General features: G+C 34.2%; 1 protein-coding gene across 1 annotated transcript in view; it reads right to left on the bottom strand.

The window, feature by feature from the left end:
- Positions 1-3,211: 3,211 nt before the first annotated feature.
- Positions 3,212-17,047, bottom strand: part of LOC106681161 (uncharacterized) — a 50,967-nt gene continuing 37,131 nt past the window's right edge. The window contains exons 2-5 of the mRNA XM_067048024.1: positions 11,092-11,532; positions 9,631-9,723; positions 6,393-6,704; positions 3,212-3,663 (exon numbers count right to left, since the gene is read on the bottom strand). Coding sequence (XP_066904125.1) covers positions 3,388-3,663; positions 6,393-6,704; positions 9,631-9,723; positions 11,092-11,532 — 1,122 coding nt within the window. The 3' untranslated portion in view covers positions 3,212-3,387. The remainder of the gene's footprint in view (positions 3,664-6,392; positions 6,705-9,630; positions 9,724-11,091; positions 11,533-17,047) is intronic.

Genomic DNA, 17,047 nt, shown 5'->3' with positions numbered 1-17,047 from the left:
TATATATATATAAGTTACGGTCTAAGTCAGCTGTTATTTCAATGTCAGCTGACTGAGGGGATCAGCTGATAGAATGTATATACAGAGATGTATCGAACCCAATAAAGCCAGTATGTTACAGCAGTTCAAGCATGTTAGATCTTATTCCTTCTTCTCTTTTTTGACATTTCGCTTTCACCGATACTTAACTGGTGCCGAAACCTGGGAACTTTAGATACCGGAGTAATTTTCAGTCTAAAAGAAATTTTTTTTTCTTTCTTCTCTCTGAATTATGACCAGTAACGGAGTAGTGAGAAGAGCAGTTCTGAACCTGGAGAATATGAACCAACCTCAAGCTGCTGTCAACCAAACTTTAGTAGCAGGTAACCCACCACCAGAGAAGCCACAATGCAAGAATGGATTAAGGTCCATATGGCAAACAAACATGCCCAACCATTGGAGGAGGAGAGAACACGGAAATGGTAGAAGAGAGAGAGCTATCAACCAAGAAAATATAAGAAGCCTAGCTAAACCCAGAAACAATAGTAGGCAGGAGGACTGCAAGTGTCATGGTTGTGGAAAGATTGGGCATTTAGTGGCACATTTCACATGCACGAGATGTTTTGAATGCAGGAATGAGGGGCACATAGCCAAACAGCGCCCATATATGTACCGAAGAAGAGATTTGGGCCGGGGCGAACCAATGGAGATAAACGCCTGACAAATACGGAGAAGCCACCGTAGTTTGAGTAGATCTTCAGATGAATCTACTGAAGCATCAGGAGCATCAGAGACCGAAGAAGAAGTTGAGAAGCCATGGAACCGAGGAGAATGGAAACGAGAAACAAGAGGATGGTAACGAGAGAACAGAGGAGAAAGGAGGCAAGGGACTGGAGAGAGGGAGGTGAGGGACTGGAGAGACACGAGACATCTGAAGGGGTTGTCAGTGGAGGGGCGACCGCAGACTGCTGAATTATAACATAAGGGAGAAGAGCTGCAGGCTGCCTATAATAGAGATAGCAGGAGTGAGGAGTCTGGTGGATATTGGCAGTTCCAACCCCATCATGTGCCGAGAAGCCTTGCAAAAGCTGCATGATGGAGACAGGACACCCAAGATTCAGAAATGGCAATGTAAATTGATCACCCTGAGTGGCCCTTGTGACGTAGAGGGGGAGATGGAGATAGGGTTGAACCGGTGGGGGTTTATTAGGGAGAACTTGCCGGTACATATTGTAGTTAATATGCTGAGAGAATACAAAGTGATCATGGGGTGTGACCTACTAGGGAAGATGGGAACTTGGATTAGGAATAGCAGGGGGAAATGGAAGATTAAAATGGGAGGAAAAATCCACAAATGTCAATTTCAGCAGAAGAACGAGGGTGCTCAGATTGGAGCAATCAATCAGGCCGAGGACTGGAGACGAAGCCTTAGGAGGGAATATGAAGATATTTTTTTAAAGAAGAGGACAAGCTTGGGACGACCGGAAGGACGGTCCATGAGATCTTACTAAAACAAGACAAAGTGACATACGTGAAAGAGAGGAGATACCTGCAGGTGCTACGTCACCAAAACCAGGAAGAGCTTCAAAGTTTAAAATGCCAGGAATTAGTTATTGACAGTACTTCCCCATACAATAGTCTGTTGTGGGCAGTGAAGAAGAAGAGCACACCTGGTGAAACTACCGAAAAGTATAGGGTGGTAATAGATTACAGGAAGCTGAACAAGAATACCTTAGATGAGAAGTATCCGATCCCCAGATTTGAAGACATTTTGGACAGGTGGGTGAAACTACAGTATTTAGCACTTTAGACTTGAAGGCTGGATATCATCAAATTAAAATGCACCCGAAGAATCAACATAAGACAGCATTTACATTTGAGAGAGGACACTATAAATTTACAAAGATGCCGTTTGGTCTCAAAAATGCTCCCATGACCTTCCAGCGCCTGATGGATGAGTTTTTGCGGGGAATTGACTTTCATTCAGAAATCTACTAAAGAACTGTAATTTATTTGTTTGATCTAATTTAACAATTATTTGTCCTTTCCCTTATTGTTGAAAACAAAACATTGCGATATAGGCAGATAAAGAGACATATGCTCAATGTGGGCAAAGATTTAGAAGTGGAAACTATTAATAGCTCTCTCTCTCTCTCTCTCTCTCCCTCTCTCTCTCTCCCTCCCTCCCTCCCCCTCCCTATCTCACAGTCGGATCCAAGATCAGAGCCATACCCTGGTTTTAGAGAATGTAACAATATCCATGTTTCCACGGATCCTACAATAAACCTTGTCAAAGCAGGTGAATTATTTTTTACTGTGGAAATTCTTCATCTAAACTTCTAATTTGTCTTAAACCCTGTGGTGTCAGCATGTTCTGTGGAGGCAGTTATCAGAGCATTTTCCCAGTACGTGGGCAGGTGTTCCAGACTCTTTGCCGCATTTGCGACAGAGGGACCCAACTTCTCTCTGCTGTCCACCGGCTCCTGGGACTCCATGCATAATTTATATTTAGTTTTAAAGCGTTTTCCCATTCGAATCTCCAAAAGTATCTGCTGATCATTAGATATCACATATCATTGGATCCCAACCAATGGTTCTCAGCCCACAGGTGGACTGTGAGAGCATTAGTGCTGGCCACAGGAGGGTCCAGCAATACATATTTTTGTGAAGATTTAATGTTATAACTATTTTATTAATTATCTTCCCAGATGTCTGAGGGTCAGCTGAGAGTCAGAAGATTTTAACAGGTAAATATACAATAAAAGTGACTCAAAATACAGTTAATTATAAGCAATATAATTTTGAAATAACTTCCGAGGGGGACCTCCATTAAAACCAAGTCAGAAGTGGGGTTGGGCCGCACATGGTCTGATTTCCGGCTTAGTGGCCCATAGAGATGCTCCGTATAAAGATGATTCCTGCCACAGGCAGCCAGGTCAATAAGCATTGTTTCAATAAGCTCCTATTTTTTTATTTTATATATTTTGTAGTCAATTTTATTTTCAATCAAATGGGTTTGTTCAAATAATAGTTATTAGTAGTAACACCTTCCTGTTTTACAAAGATTTAAACAGGGATCAGAAAAATAAAATATTTTAATGAAGCAGGTTCTTCAGTGAATCAGCATAATAGAAATATATTTGTAAAATTAAATTGTAAATTGACTTGTACACATAATTTTCATAAACTTGGTGTAAGGAACTAATATTGTATAAAATAAGTTAGAACAAAAAAAACATTAATAACAGTTTTAATTTTAAAAAATCATTAAAGTTACTTAAATGACTAATAAAATTTATTTTAAATATCTGATTAGATTTTACATGGGAACAAGATTCATTTATTTAAATCAAAATATTTAACATATAGAACATTATTATATTTTTTCTTTATTTTCATTGTTTTTTTTTATTTTTTCTTGTCTCTCCCTCGTTTTGATGGTTGGGACTTGTTAGATTTTATTTTACTGCAAATTGGAATATGCCTATCAGCAACACCTTCAGTAAACTTCCTTCCACAGTGAGGGCACTGCACATAATCTGATGTATCCATTGGTGGAGGGGGTGGAAGATCCTTCAAACTTCCTCCCTTGGCTAGATGGTCCTGGACTTGTTTTGCAGCACGAATTGTAGCAATAAATTCTTCATGTTTCTTCCTCCAGTCTGATTTTGGTTTAAGAGCTACCTTTAATAAAAAAAATATATATTATATAATAATCATAAATAAAAAAAAAATGCTTAGATTATACAACTTACAAATATTATATCAACAAACAAGTAGAGTGTGTAAAATATTCAATCAATTTAAAGTCTTTGTAATTTATTTAAAAACAAATTTGATCCTTTTTTTCTCAACTTTATTCTTTACAAACCCTCCAACATTTCAACCCTCAGGTCATTCTCAAGGATACTTTCATTTTGATGTCATTTTCTTTTTTAAAATCTTAAAAATGCAGGCTAATTGCCTTTGTTCCATATAACTTTTTCTATATAATTCCTTCTTAAATTTAAAACTTTTACAATCCACTTCTCTTCTTTCTTTCATTTACATTTGCAACCTGTAATGTTTACATTGTCACAATTTTAACTGATGAAAAAAGTTACAGAAATTAATCTTCAATTGGGGGAGGAGGTGTAACAATGCAATCATACCTATGGCCTTTGAACTCATACTGCGCCAATCCTTCTGAACTTTTCATTATATGAGCCATTTTTCAGGATCACAAGCTAGTTAACTTTGAAAACTTGCATGGTAAGTACTATTTGAATCCATGGTAGCTTAGGAAGTTCCAAGTCCCTTGGAGTGTATTTTTTTCTTTAAAAAATTTTGTTCATTTCTAAATTTTCTTTGCAAAGTCTTTCAGAGCCACCTACAAGGTTTAATTTTACCAAGTAACTAGGGCAAATCCCTGGTGACACCATTCATGATGTACAAAGCATCAGACCAACAATGCTGTCCATTATGTGATAGCATCAAATTCATAAGGGCTATACAAACTGGTAAGTAGGCCATAGATAAAGTTGCAAGTTTTGAGAAAAACAAAGAAGATACCAATCATCTCCCTGAACAAGTGACATCTGACAATCAGGTACATCTATGTAAAATGTAATGTGTTTTACTGCTTCATGAAATGCTTCAGACAGACAAACTGAAATAGCATTTATTTGCTGACATAATTCTGCAATGTATTTCTGCTTTAATGTAATTATCAGCGTTTACTTGCGATCCAAGATAGCTGAACTCCTTCACCCTTTCAAATGAAAATCCTCTAGTGATAAAATGTGATGGTTCGTTCGCATCTAGCTGTGGGCCTGCATGCATGTATTTGGTTTTTGTTTCATTAACCACTAAACCCACTCTAGCCACTGCTATCTGGAGACTGATAAAAGCATTATTTAAATCTGTAGGGGTTCTTCCAACAACATCTAAGTCATCGGCAAAAGCTAAAATCATAGAAGACCTGTCAAAGATAGTTCCCCAACTTGTATTCCAGATTTCCGGACCGCACTTTCGAGGGCCAAATTAAAGAGAAGGCATGCAAGGCAATCACCCGGTCTGGGTTTTGAAGCTGTCAGTCAGGTCACCCTGAACTCTCACTGGGCATTGCACCTTCTTCATTGTAGTCCTAATCACATGTATCAGCTTGTATTCCCATTTCTATAAGTTCCTGGTACAGCTCGTTTCTTTTTATGCTATTATAGGCCATTTGAAAGTCTATCAACAGGTGGTGTGTGTGGATATTATACTCTCTGTATCTCTCCAGAATGGTTCTGATGGAGAATATCTTACTGTGTTGTTAATAATGACAAAAAAACAATTTTATGACTTAATTTTATTTAAAAAAAATTTGGATTATTATGTACAGATAAAAACAAATGAAATATTAATAATTATTGCTCAATATAACAGACAAATCATGAAAGACTTCATTAAATATAACAATTATTATATAGGATTCATGGTTCAGGGTTACGGTCAAAGAAGAAAAAAAATAGTTTTTTGTTTCTCCTTTGACCACAACCCTGACTCCTATCTTCCTATATATCAATTTTTACGGTCAACTATATATTCATATATACAATAACAATTATTAGTTTAGCTGCAAAATTAATTCATAATAATGACTTTGATTAGAAAGTAAGTTTTATGATTCAACCCTATTTAACATATATTACTTTTTTTTTCTTTTTTTTTTAAAACAATGATGCAGTTCTATAAAATTCCTGCTATTTTATACAGCTAAAAGGAATCTTATAAACATTTTTGTTTTCCATTAAGACTGGAAAATCAGTTATTCTAGTGAAACCAAACTCCTGAAAGAATACTATCATAAATCATATAAAATAATTTAACGAGGTATATAAAATATCCTAAAATAAAATTAGGTCATTGTCAATATTACCTAAAAATAATGATATATTTATTGTAATAAGTAATGTAAAAGTTCACACTAATACAAATTCTTTATTCAATTGTGATAATAAAAATAGTGAAATTGAAATCATAAAATGATCACTATGATATAAAAATGGATCACTCAATGATCCACTCACAAAACATTACCACAACCTAAAAGTGTCGAACTTTGCACTACCAAATGTAACTTTATCCCAAACTTTATTTGGGATGGTTCATTGTAGAATTATGCTAGAGATAAGCTGTTGTACCCATTTTAGGATACACAATTTTGAGAATCAGATAACATATTTTGGCACCAATTGAAGGTAACCTACAATGAGCCATCTATTATTCAAGTTTTGGGATAACGTTACTCTAGTGGTGCTAAATTTGACACTTTTGTAGTACTTATAAATTAGAAAAAAAATTAATAAAATTAACCTCTTAGAATCCAAATAAAATATCAATTTTTAAAAATTTGAATAAAATAGAATTTTCAATATCTTAATACTTACAGATTTAGTTGGTTTAGCTTGTGTAGGCCCTTTTCTTAAATATGGCTCAGCTTCTGTTCCTGCGAGCCGGTGCTTTACAGGGTCAAACACTTTTCTCTTCTTAGTTGTAGATTTTTTACAAATTCCTTCATGAACTTTAAGGCGGTCTTTCAAGAAACAGCGACCACAAATAGAACATTGTGCCTTATCTGGATCTGTGTTTTTCATAGGGGTTCTCGGTGCTGGCGATTGAAGCGGTGTACTTGATTTAGATGAAGCTGAGAGCCTTTCTATCTGTCCTTTTTGAATACCTGTGCTTTTTTCACCAGAAGTCTGTAATTTAATTTATTACTATTAATTAGTTGATATAATCATTGTAAATTATGGAGAAACATTTACAAAAATATGGCCCATTAACAATAAAATGAAAACATATACTAAAAAAGTGAAATATATTGATGATGGAAAAAATATTCCATTATTCCTAATTTCTTTTATTAGAAAATTATATTTATGAATAATTTAATTTATTAGGTCTGTTGCAATGTTAATAAAATTAAACAATTTTTGGATGAATATTAACCAAATCTCTTTGTAGAAATGATACTGAAAAAATATGTAAGAGCTCACTATCTTAAAAACAAAAATCAATTTTATTTTACTAAAATAAGTATTATTTTATTTATTTATTTTTTTTGTCATTTGATGAGTTCAAAAACAGGGCAGTAAGTTAAATTATTAGATTTGGAAAGTGGTCCAAATTAAAAAAATATTATAATTTCAGAATAATAAAATTTCTACCAGAATTTAAATAATTCCTAAAGGCACAATAAGAAAGATACTTCATGTTCAATTCTCTAACCTTGGAAAATTTTTATCAATTGTTTATATAATTGTAGTTTAAATATTCTTGTTAATTGTTTAAATATTGTAGTTTATATAATCTTGACATAATTTGAATCAATATAATATATTAAAAAACTTCAATTACTGATCCATATTCATTTCTCTTTCCTTCAATTTAAAAATTTTATTAAAACCTGTCTGGAATAAAGGCTGTTACGTAATATAGATACAAGTATTTGGATCTATGGATAATGGCTTGGACTCAAATGAAAGAGGAATTTAGATCTGATATAGCAATTATTCTATATTTAGAATGAATCTATTCTAAGGCTAATAGCTACACCACCAACTTTAAGAATACAGCTACATGTAAAATATAAGAAATAACTGTTACTTCAGGACTAAATACTTTTACATTTTTCATCCAGGTTATACATCTTCAAGACCAAATAACTTTTCTATAAATCTGAATTTTATAATCCTGTTGTTAAAATCTATAGGAATCCGGTGTTGTTTAAAAATGACTAAAGTTTTAACAGAGGTGTAGAAGTGAATATGAAAGTTATTGAGGTGAATTAAGGAAGAGAGTCTAGATTTTTGAAACCTACAAAGAAGGACTTGGTTTTCAAAACTAAGCCAAATTTTATTACCCATGAGTACATGTTACTGACAAATTAACTGCCAACTATGAGATAAATTATAGTTTGCGTTATTGTCTATGATGTGAACGTTATCTCATAGTTAACGTAATTTCCTGGAATATTATCTTATATGGGTTAATCTCATAGTCTGTTTACTTATTGTATTTGTGCAGGTATGATGAAATTCCTAGTACAATAGTGTCAATATGAATGGTACTTTGGCTACTAACCTCAGAAAAAGTATTTTTGATGGTCAAGGTTAAAGTATCATTCCGTAGCTTTTAGGTATCCTTACCTTAAACATGCAGATTGAATGAAATGATGGATAAGTTTGGAGGTTATCAACAAATAAGTGGTGTTTTGAGTGGTGGATGGTCATCAATGTAGGTAGAGAAAAGATTTAATGATATTTAACCCTAAGGAATAGTAACCATTTTAAACACTATTGCATAAGGAAAGGTTTTAGAGTTTAGAGAGAGATTTTATGTTTAACTAAATCAAGAGCCTTTGAAAAATTGAATAGGACTAGAATAGTAATTTAATAATTGAATAGATCCCTTCAAGTTTTTTCCTAGATCTTTCCCCACGAACCTCATCTCTCGAACATCACTTACTCGCATAATGTTCTAGCATCTTGAAATTCTCTGCTCCATAGAGTAAAACTAGTAGGAATACTGTTTTGAATAGGAGCTTTGTCTTGTCTCTTAGTTCCTTCATTCCTATGACTTTGGAACATATTTGGGAGTACACTCCATTGTAAAACAGCTGTTTTCACTCTATTATATGCCTTTTGATATACTTTCCCATCTTATCTAATCATTGTTCCCAGGAATTCATAGGCCTCTTCTACAAATAGAATAGGTATCTCATTACAAGTTAATGCTACCTTTTCTCAGCATTAATATTTATGGCTCTCAACTGGAGGTCCTCACTACATTAGTTTAATGATACGTGTAGTTTCTGCAAGGTGTCTACTACTAATACTACATCATTCGCTTATATAAAAGCTTGTACCAGAACTAGTAAGAGGTTCCAGTACCCTAACATTGCTCTCAGTATTCTCCTCTTGTAGACCTTGCTTATTTCATCTGTAACAATGATAAACGAGAATGGCAAAATATGCCTGCTATTTGTAGGATATTGGAGGTTTTTATTAAAATAAACAACACCACTAAAAACAACATGAAAATTCTATTTAAAATGGCAATTTTACCCACACTTAATAAAAAAGTAGAGATTGTTTGTCTTGATCCTATACTACTCAATTGTACTGAGGTATTAGTTGATTACACTTTTAACAGAAGAAAAAATTGAGGGTTACTTGTCATTTAATACAGATTTTATATTTGAGAATTTATGAGACTACCATTTAAAACCTCCCCTAGGAAGCCGCCCGGTGGGGATGTCTGTTTGCAGACACAAAGGTGGCAGACCCACCATCAGGCTAGGGTATGTAGTTTGGGTTGATATCCCCACTACCTGAAAATTTAACTCGTCTCGGAACCTAAAATAGAACATACCGATGGATGGGGTCGACGCAGATAGTAGAGGTCTTTTTGGACTAGCTAACTGGAAAACAGCTGCAAGAGCGAGAGACCAATGGGTGAGACTAATTGAGAAGACCAAGACTCAGCGATGAGTTGTAGCACTCATAATGATGATGATGATTAGAAACCAATATTTTATATTGGTTTTTGATAAATGTAAAGACAATTAATACATTTTTTTAAGTTATACTTTAAATATTACATTATGAGCAGTTAAGTTCATACCAATTTTCCATGTTTAGAATGGGGGTCACCACTTAAACCAGGAGTAGCAGGTTTAGATTTAGATGGCGAGAAAGTCCTTTCAGGGGTCTGTATCTAAAAATATTGAATAATTAATAAAATTATATCTACAAAAAGCAAATATGGAACAATATTTATTTAGTTCTAGGTAGCTGTCTATAACAGTATGTATTAAAACAAAATCTATGCAAATCTAGCTTAAATATTATTGAAATAAATATTTATTCCCAATTTTTAATTCTTAAAATTATTATATTGAAGAAACCTTATTTCAGTTTAGAAACATTTACTTCATTTGTCAAGCCATTGTGTTTTGGTCTACTAATACATCTTGTTCTATCAAATACCTATTTTTACACCTTTTTTCTTATCATTCCCCATTCCATATCCATTAATGATTAATTGATTTACAAGTATAATTAGACAATTATCTCCCTAATTATAAATATCATTAGAGCTTAAGTATTTACATTAGATGCAAAAATTTGGTTGATTAACAATAAATATTAAAAATTATGTGTGAAAATAATAATTTTTAAAAAATCACAGTAATTTTCAATCTTGCAATAATTTTAGTATGTTGTCTGCAATTTATGTTTCTGAAAGAAAGCATGGTACACTACCTTTAGGACCAATTCAGCCCAAAATTATGAATAAATAAATTGAAGCTATATGTTATTGTATATGTAATATTTCAATTACAATGCTTCATTTATTTCTGGGACAATATTTCCTATATATATAGATATAGATTACAAGGTCAAAATAAGAAAATTTATTTGAGTATTATATTGAAATGTACTGTAGGGTTCAACTACATTATATACTCATTAAGATACATTTTATTACAGACGGAGGAAAAGATGTTGAAGCTGTTACTAATTTATGTTTAGATTAGAAAATGAAGGCAGTCCTAAAATGAATTCCTAAGGGTAAAAGAAGTTTTGGTCCTTAAAATACATTGTAAATAATATATTATAGATAAAGAAAAATATAGATGAGAGATTCTCATCAGTTCATCCTACCAGTCATTACGTGTGACAACAAAATCTGCTCTGCTGAGTTATACCTATCTATTGAAATATTTTGTTATGTTTCAAAGTTTTAATTAGAATTAAAACCTAAAATATTAACTTATTTAATTTATTATGATAGTTTTGCCTTATATTAGTCTGGAATATTTTTGAGAGACTAAAGCTTAAGAGCTTAATTAATAATGTTATATTCAATATCTAGTTTTATGTTTGACTAATGTGATTTCTTAATCATAGAATCATAATACACTTGATCAAAAATCGAGATACTACCTAAGATTAAATTTCTCCTAATGAAGGAGGTTTTTGATACTTGAACAAACGCTACACAGTTTGCAAATCATGAATTAATATTTGATGTTCCTAATTGCTAAAACAAAATTTTAAAATTAACAGTAGATACACTTACTTTTCTAGGAGAGAGTGTGAGCTTCCTCAACTCCTCTGTTGGTGGTATTGAACTTTTATTTAAGCTCTTTGGTTGCGGTATTTTGGATTTAGATTTACTTTCCATTTTTTTGATTGAAGATGCTTCATTACCTTGAGAATTCATTGTGTTGACTCCTAGATTAGGCAATCTTACTGGAACACTGAATAATTCTATTTTTTCACCAGCGTTACTATAATAGTCTGGTAAACTGCTAAGGGACTTGGTAAGAGTTGATTGTCCTTGAGTCCTGTTTGGTTTAGTTTTAGTTTTTATAGGTTCTAGAGGATTGCTCCGGTCCCACCCTTTTCCTCTTCTTTGTAAAAACAATTGTCTTACTTTTCCTGTATTAAAATTAGTTGTAACTCGAGGATCCTGATCAGTAATAAAATTATCAGCCGTCAACCCTTTTTTCAAATTCACCTGTTTTAAAAACACCATTGTTATAAATTTAAAAAAAAGTAAAACATATCATATATTTCATATAAACAAGCTCATATGTGTGTGTGTATGGGAAAACACATCTTTCTTAAGCAAATTACTCTGAAGTGTGTTATCAAGTGTCAGTTGTATAGGACCCCCTTCAAGCCTCTGACTCAAACTCCTACATTTTTTAGTTAAAACTTTGAAGACGGTATATATTAGATTAATCTAAATTTTAGTATAACATTTATGCATTAAAATTATTGTTCAAAATATAGTCCTTAATTGTCAGTTATTGTAACCTGAATTAATAAACTATCACTTTATCTGATTATCTAAAGCCGGGTACTTCTCTTTTAAAACTTCCTATACTCTTTCACTTTGTCCACAGTGGAGCTCAGCATCAATAGTTCCATCTGGAACCCGCTCAAAGTGGAAAACACCCTCTGATGGCAGCCTGATCTAGGCTCATCTTGAAGGATGTTGTTCTAAGAAATTAGAATGCTAACATATTATGATGCACCATATTTTCATTCAAGAGCAATTTTTTCATCTGATATTTTCAGTAAAATTTATAAAATGAAAAATAACTTTCTGATATCTACTCAAGTTTCAGTTTCTTTAGTTCACGTGTTAAAATAGAACAAAATTAGGATATTAGCTTAGGGAAGAAAAACAGATTAGAAATTACTTGATAAAACCAAGCAGTCAATATGCAAATATAATAGAAAGTTAATATGGGTAAAGTATGTTGCTCTTAGTTTTTTTTTGTTTTTTTTTAAAAAGAAGACCTTTTTGGCCACCAAATAATAGATAAAGAGAAGAAGTAAAGATACTACATGGATATATGCTAAAAGATGAAAAATAACAGCCCAGGAAAGACAGAGCTGAATAACGTGCATATGAACAACACAGACTAAGAATGAAAAAATAAAACATAAGTAATTCAACTGTTCAATTAAAACTTATTGTATTTATATTTCAAAATACATTTTTATATTATTTTTATTAAATATGATTAACTCACATAGCAAATATTTAAAGGATATGATCTGGTACATTTCATCTCAGATTATATAGGAAATAGCATTAAATATCATTGAATTAGGGCCAGAAATATAAGTATACAACTAGGGTAGTTATAAAAACAATATTTATGAAAAAAATTTAAAAAATCAAAAATACTTGTGTAATTGGGTGCAACTCATGCTGTAGCTTAAAACATCACCAACTAATGTCTATAGTACACAAGGGAAACTTTAACCCTCTCCGTGTGTGAGGAATGGACAATAAAACTACTGGAACTCCTACCATTTTCAGGAAATTCTGTCCTTGGATACAAAAAAAAAACCTAGGTACTTTATCTCACAGATTAGTTGTGCCCGACTGAGTTTTAGATATTTTAAATTTCAGATATAAATTAAATTTATTACATTTATACTGATTACTTGTGACTTTAGGGAAGTAACCTACTGTAGATGGTTAAAGTATAATACACAAATAGTAGGCTACCACAATCATAAAAATATTTTCTAGAGGATTTTAATGTTTAGTAATAGATCCCTACCACCCCACACGGGCTAGTGGATGAGCTCTACTAGTGGGGATTAATGATCCTCCAGTCTCCTGAATTCAGTACACAGCGAACTTACACATAACAGAACAGTACACTATTCACAAACACTGACACTGAGGACAAATACAGTACAGACCCCAGGATCGCCTCTCCTGGGAAGACTCAATATTGGGAGTATAACCGGCAACCTGTTGTCCCTGGGCAAGGGGCCTCCATCACTGGGCCAGTCAGTATGGAGTGAAAATGATTCAAAGGAACTTAAGCAGCCTTGGATTTAGACATTCTAACGGTACGGACAAGACAGGAACAAGGAACTATAATTTGCCACTTGGAATATAAGATGCTCACAGGAAAGGAAAATGAGCTAGTGGAAGAAATTAAAACACCAAAAACTGACATAATAGGGCTATGTGAAGTGAGGAAAAGAGGAAGTAGATATAAAACATTACCGGATGGGTATAATATAGAGTACTCTGATGTCGGAATGAGAGATAGAGCAGAGGGGGAGTAGCGATTGTGATGGGGTACCAAATGTATAAGAGGGTAGAATCCGGGCAAACAATTTTCATCAAGGATCATTGCTATAGATATAGAGTTGTCAATTGGTAAAACTACTGTTATGCAGGTATACACCCTGGTAGAAGATGCAGCAGCCTTAGAAAAGGTTCAGTTCTATGAAGATCTCCAAAGGATGGTAGATGATGCTAGGAACAAAGACAGAATGATGATAAGCAGGTATCTTAACAATAGAACTGGAAATGATGAAGTGAATGTGCATGGGGTGATGGGTCTGTGGGGAGGAGAAATTTGCTCAATAGTAACGGCCAAAGACTCATAGAATTCTCCATAGAAAATAATATGCTTATAGGAAGCTGACCCAGACTGAGACCAGGACGGCTGGACCAGCCTGGTAACTGCAGGAGGCACCCAGACGGATGTGCACCAGAAGGACCTACTGAAACGGAAGCAGTGGACAAGGCGCAACTCCATCAGTAAAGCGCTAAACCTAGTGCTGGGCTGCACCACAGTAAAAAATTCAAAAAAAGAATAAAAAAAAAAAAAAAGAATTGGTGATCTTTGGGAGCAGTGGCATGCGTAATTTTATAATTGACCAAAACCTAAGAAGACTCTTCACTGATATAAAGGTCATAAGGGGGCAGAACTAAGCACAGACCACGAACTACTTACAGTGGATACCAAAATAATCAAACTAAGAAAGATATTCAGCAAGTCATATGATCGGACTGATGTTAGCAAGATCAGTCACTGCTCGAAAGTTGCCTCCAAGAAGTAAACGGGGGGAGTATGCTGGATAATCTCTGGAATGGAGTTAAGAACTGCATACTGAATACAGCAAGTGAAGTATGTAGAAAACCAAAAATAGGGCCCCATACAAAAAACAAAATGGTGGAACGATGATGTCAAAAGAAGAGTCAAGCTCAAGAAGGAGTCCTGGAAAACATATAATAGAGCTAAATTACCTATTCATTGGGATGAATATGTCAAAAGCTGAAATGAGACTAAAAGAATAATCAAATTGAGATGAGGACTTGGGAGAAGTTTTGTCAAGAGCTTGAACAAAAATATAGAGAGAATATTACAAAGTTCTGGCATATTACAAAATCCTTGAAGGGTAAGAGGTTAAAACCGGTCAGAAACATTAAAGAAATGCATGGGAAGTTGGTGAAAGAAGAAAAGGAAGTGCTGGAGGTCTGGATGTAAGGACATCTTCATCATAACTACAGAGACTACAGAAGGAGAGGTAGAGTAGATGACACCTATCCTGAAGATATGGACGATGTGATTGGGGAAGACGAGGAGGAGTTGGCAGTCAACAAAATCCAGTGAGGAAAAGCTCCAGGACCAGATGTCATAGCTCCAGAATTTATAAAATATGGCGACAATGAAATGATTAAATGGCTTCAAATGCTGTTCCAGAAGATTTGGGACCTTAAATTGCTGCCACGAGAATAGGAAAACAACATCATAATCCCAACTCACAAGAAAGGTAACCAAACTAATAACAAGAAGAGTGCCAGCAAATTTGGTGAGTGCAATCAAATCAGTTTACCAAGACCCAAAAGGCATTGTAAGACCTAATGGTCTGACATCGCGACCTTTCCATTTTTATAAGGAAGTTAAGCAGCGAGGCAGCCTAAGCCCACTACTATTTGTTCTCCTTATGGATGAGATATGGAAGGTGTGTAAAAGTAAGAGCACTAGTAGGTTTTTGGAACCTAACCCCAGTACTGGTTCAAGTGATGATGTATGCGGATAATATCATACTGATAGCTGACTATGAAGAGGCTCTTCAGACATCCTTGGATGAATGGAATGAGGAACTGAAGATAAGAGTTTTACAAATAAACTTTAACAAAAGTAAAATCACGTGTGTCTGAAGAGAAAACGCAGAGCCTAGGATGTTCTGTAATGGTGAACCCCTAGAACGTACGAATATTTATACATGTCTAGGGATCACAATAAGTAAAGATGATAAAATAGACCAAGAGGTTCCAAATCGAGTAAAGAAGGCCAATGGTACCATCAGATTTCCAAAATTCTTATAAGCAAGCAAGAAGAAAGTCAAGATGCCGAAATATGGATATTTAAATCCGTGTTCTTTCCAGTCATCCTATATGGATCAGAATGCTGGACAGCCCTCGACAAGCACGTAAGTAGGATAACATCAGCAGAAATGAGATTTCTCCAAAGAATATTTGGTAAGACCTTGAGAGACTGGGTCAGAAATGAAAGAATTCGGGAGGATCTGGGTGTGAAATCAGTGTGGGACTGGTGTCCCAGAAGGATGCCCAGAGGCAGAAGGACAGAATCTGGGTATGGAAATCAACCTAGCAAAGATCAAATACATGTTTGCTATCTCTCAATGACCACCACCACCCACAATTACATTTGGAGGTTATACATTTTAAAGTGTAAATACTTTTGTGTATTTAGAGTCCCTAGTTTGTGCAGACAATAAACCTACCCCAGAAGTACAGAGGTGAATTACCACAGAAAACAGGAGTTATTTTGGTGTAGCAGTAACACTAAGAAGCCATCTGCTGTTGAGAAATAAAAAAATCACTCTGTTTAAAACATTAATTAGGCCAGTACTAAGTTATGCCTCTGAGACATGGCAATTATCATACATGGACACTGATAGTTTAATGATATTCGAGAGAAAAATTATAATAAGAATGTTTGGCCCTGTAAATAATGGAGACCAGTATAGGCTAAGGCAAAATACAGAGTTGTACCAAATCGACCAGCAACCGGATGTGGTAGAACATATATGACTTAAGACTGCGGTTGGCTGGACAAGTCACAAGAATAGATGGTCATTCACTCATTAAGAAATTATTATTTGGGTAGTGGAAGGAAACAAAAAGACGGCCATGACAGAGATGGGTAGATGAGATTGAAGCCGAGGCATTGACATTTCTGGGAGCAAGAGCTTGGCAGACACTTGCACAAGACAGAAAGAAATGGAGGCATTTTATTCATGCGGCAAAGACCAGTATTGGGTTGTAGTGCCTGCGATGATGATTATTATTATTATTATCTGTGATTTAGTTTGTTTAGTATTTGATTTGTAATTTATTAATAATCGATTTGCAATCAATATAATTTAACTCACAACACACCATGTGGGTTTAATAGGCTAAATAACATTATTTATTTACTTTATATTTTATAACTTATATTCAATAGATTATGCATTCATTACTGTACTGAAAAAAAAAAGCAGTAGCTACCTGTTTTAGAGATTGTGAATTATGTCTATATTTTTTTTTTTTTTTTGGAGGGTTCAAATAATCCTGCATTTATCAGTTTAAGGGAATGTGTATGGAGTGAAAATGATTCAAAGGAACTTAAGCAGCCTTGGATTTAGACATTCTAACGGTACGGACAAGACAGGAACAAAGAACTATAATTTGC

Source organism: Halyomorpha halys, unplaced genomic scaffold, assembly GCF_000696795.3.
Source record: "Halyomorpha halys isolate HHAL.00 unplaced genomic scaffold, Hhal_1.1 Scaffold313.1, whole genome shotgun sequence".
NCBI classification, from domain to species: Eukaryota; Metazoa; Arthropoda; class Insecta; order Hemiptera; family Pentatomidae; genus Halyomorpha; species Halyomorpha halys.
This window is presented reverse-complemented; position numbering and strand designations above follow the sequence as displayed.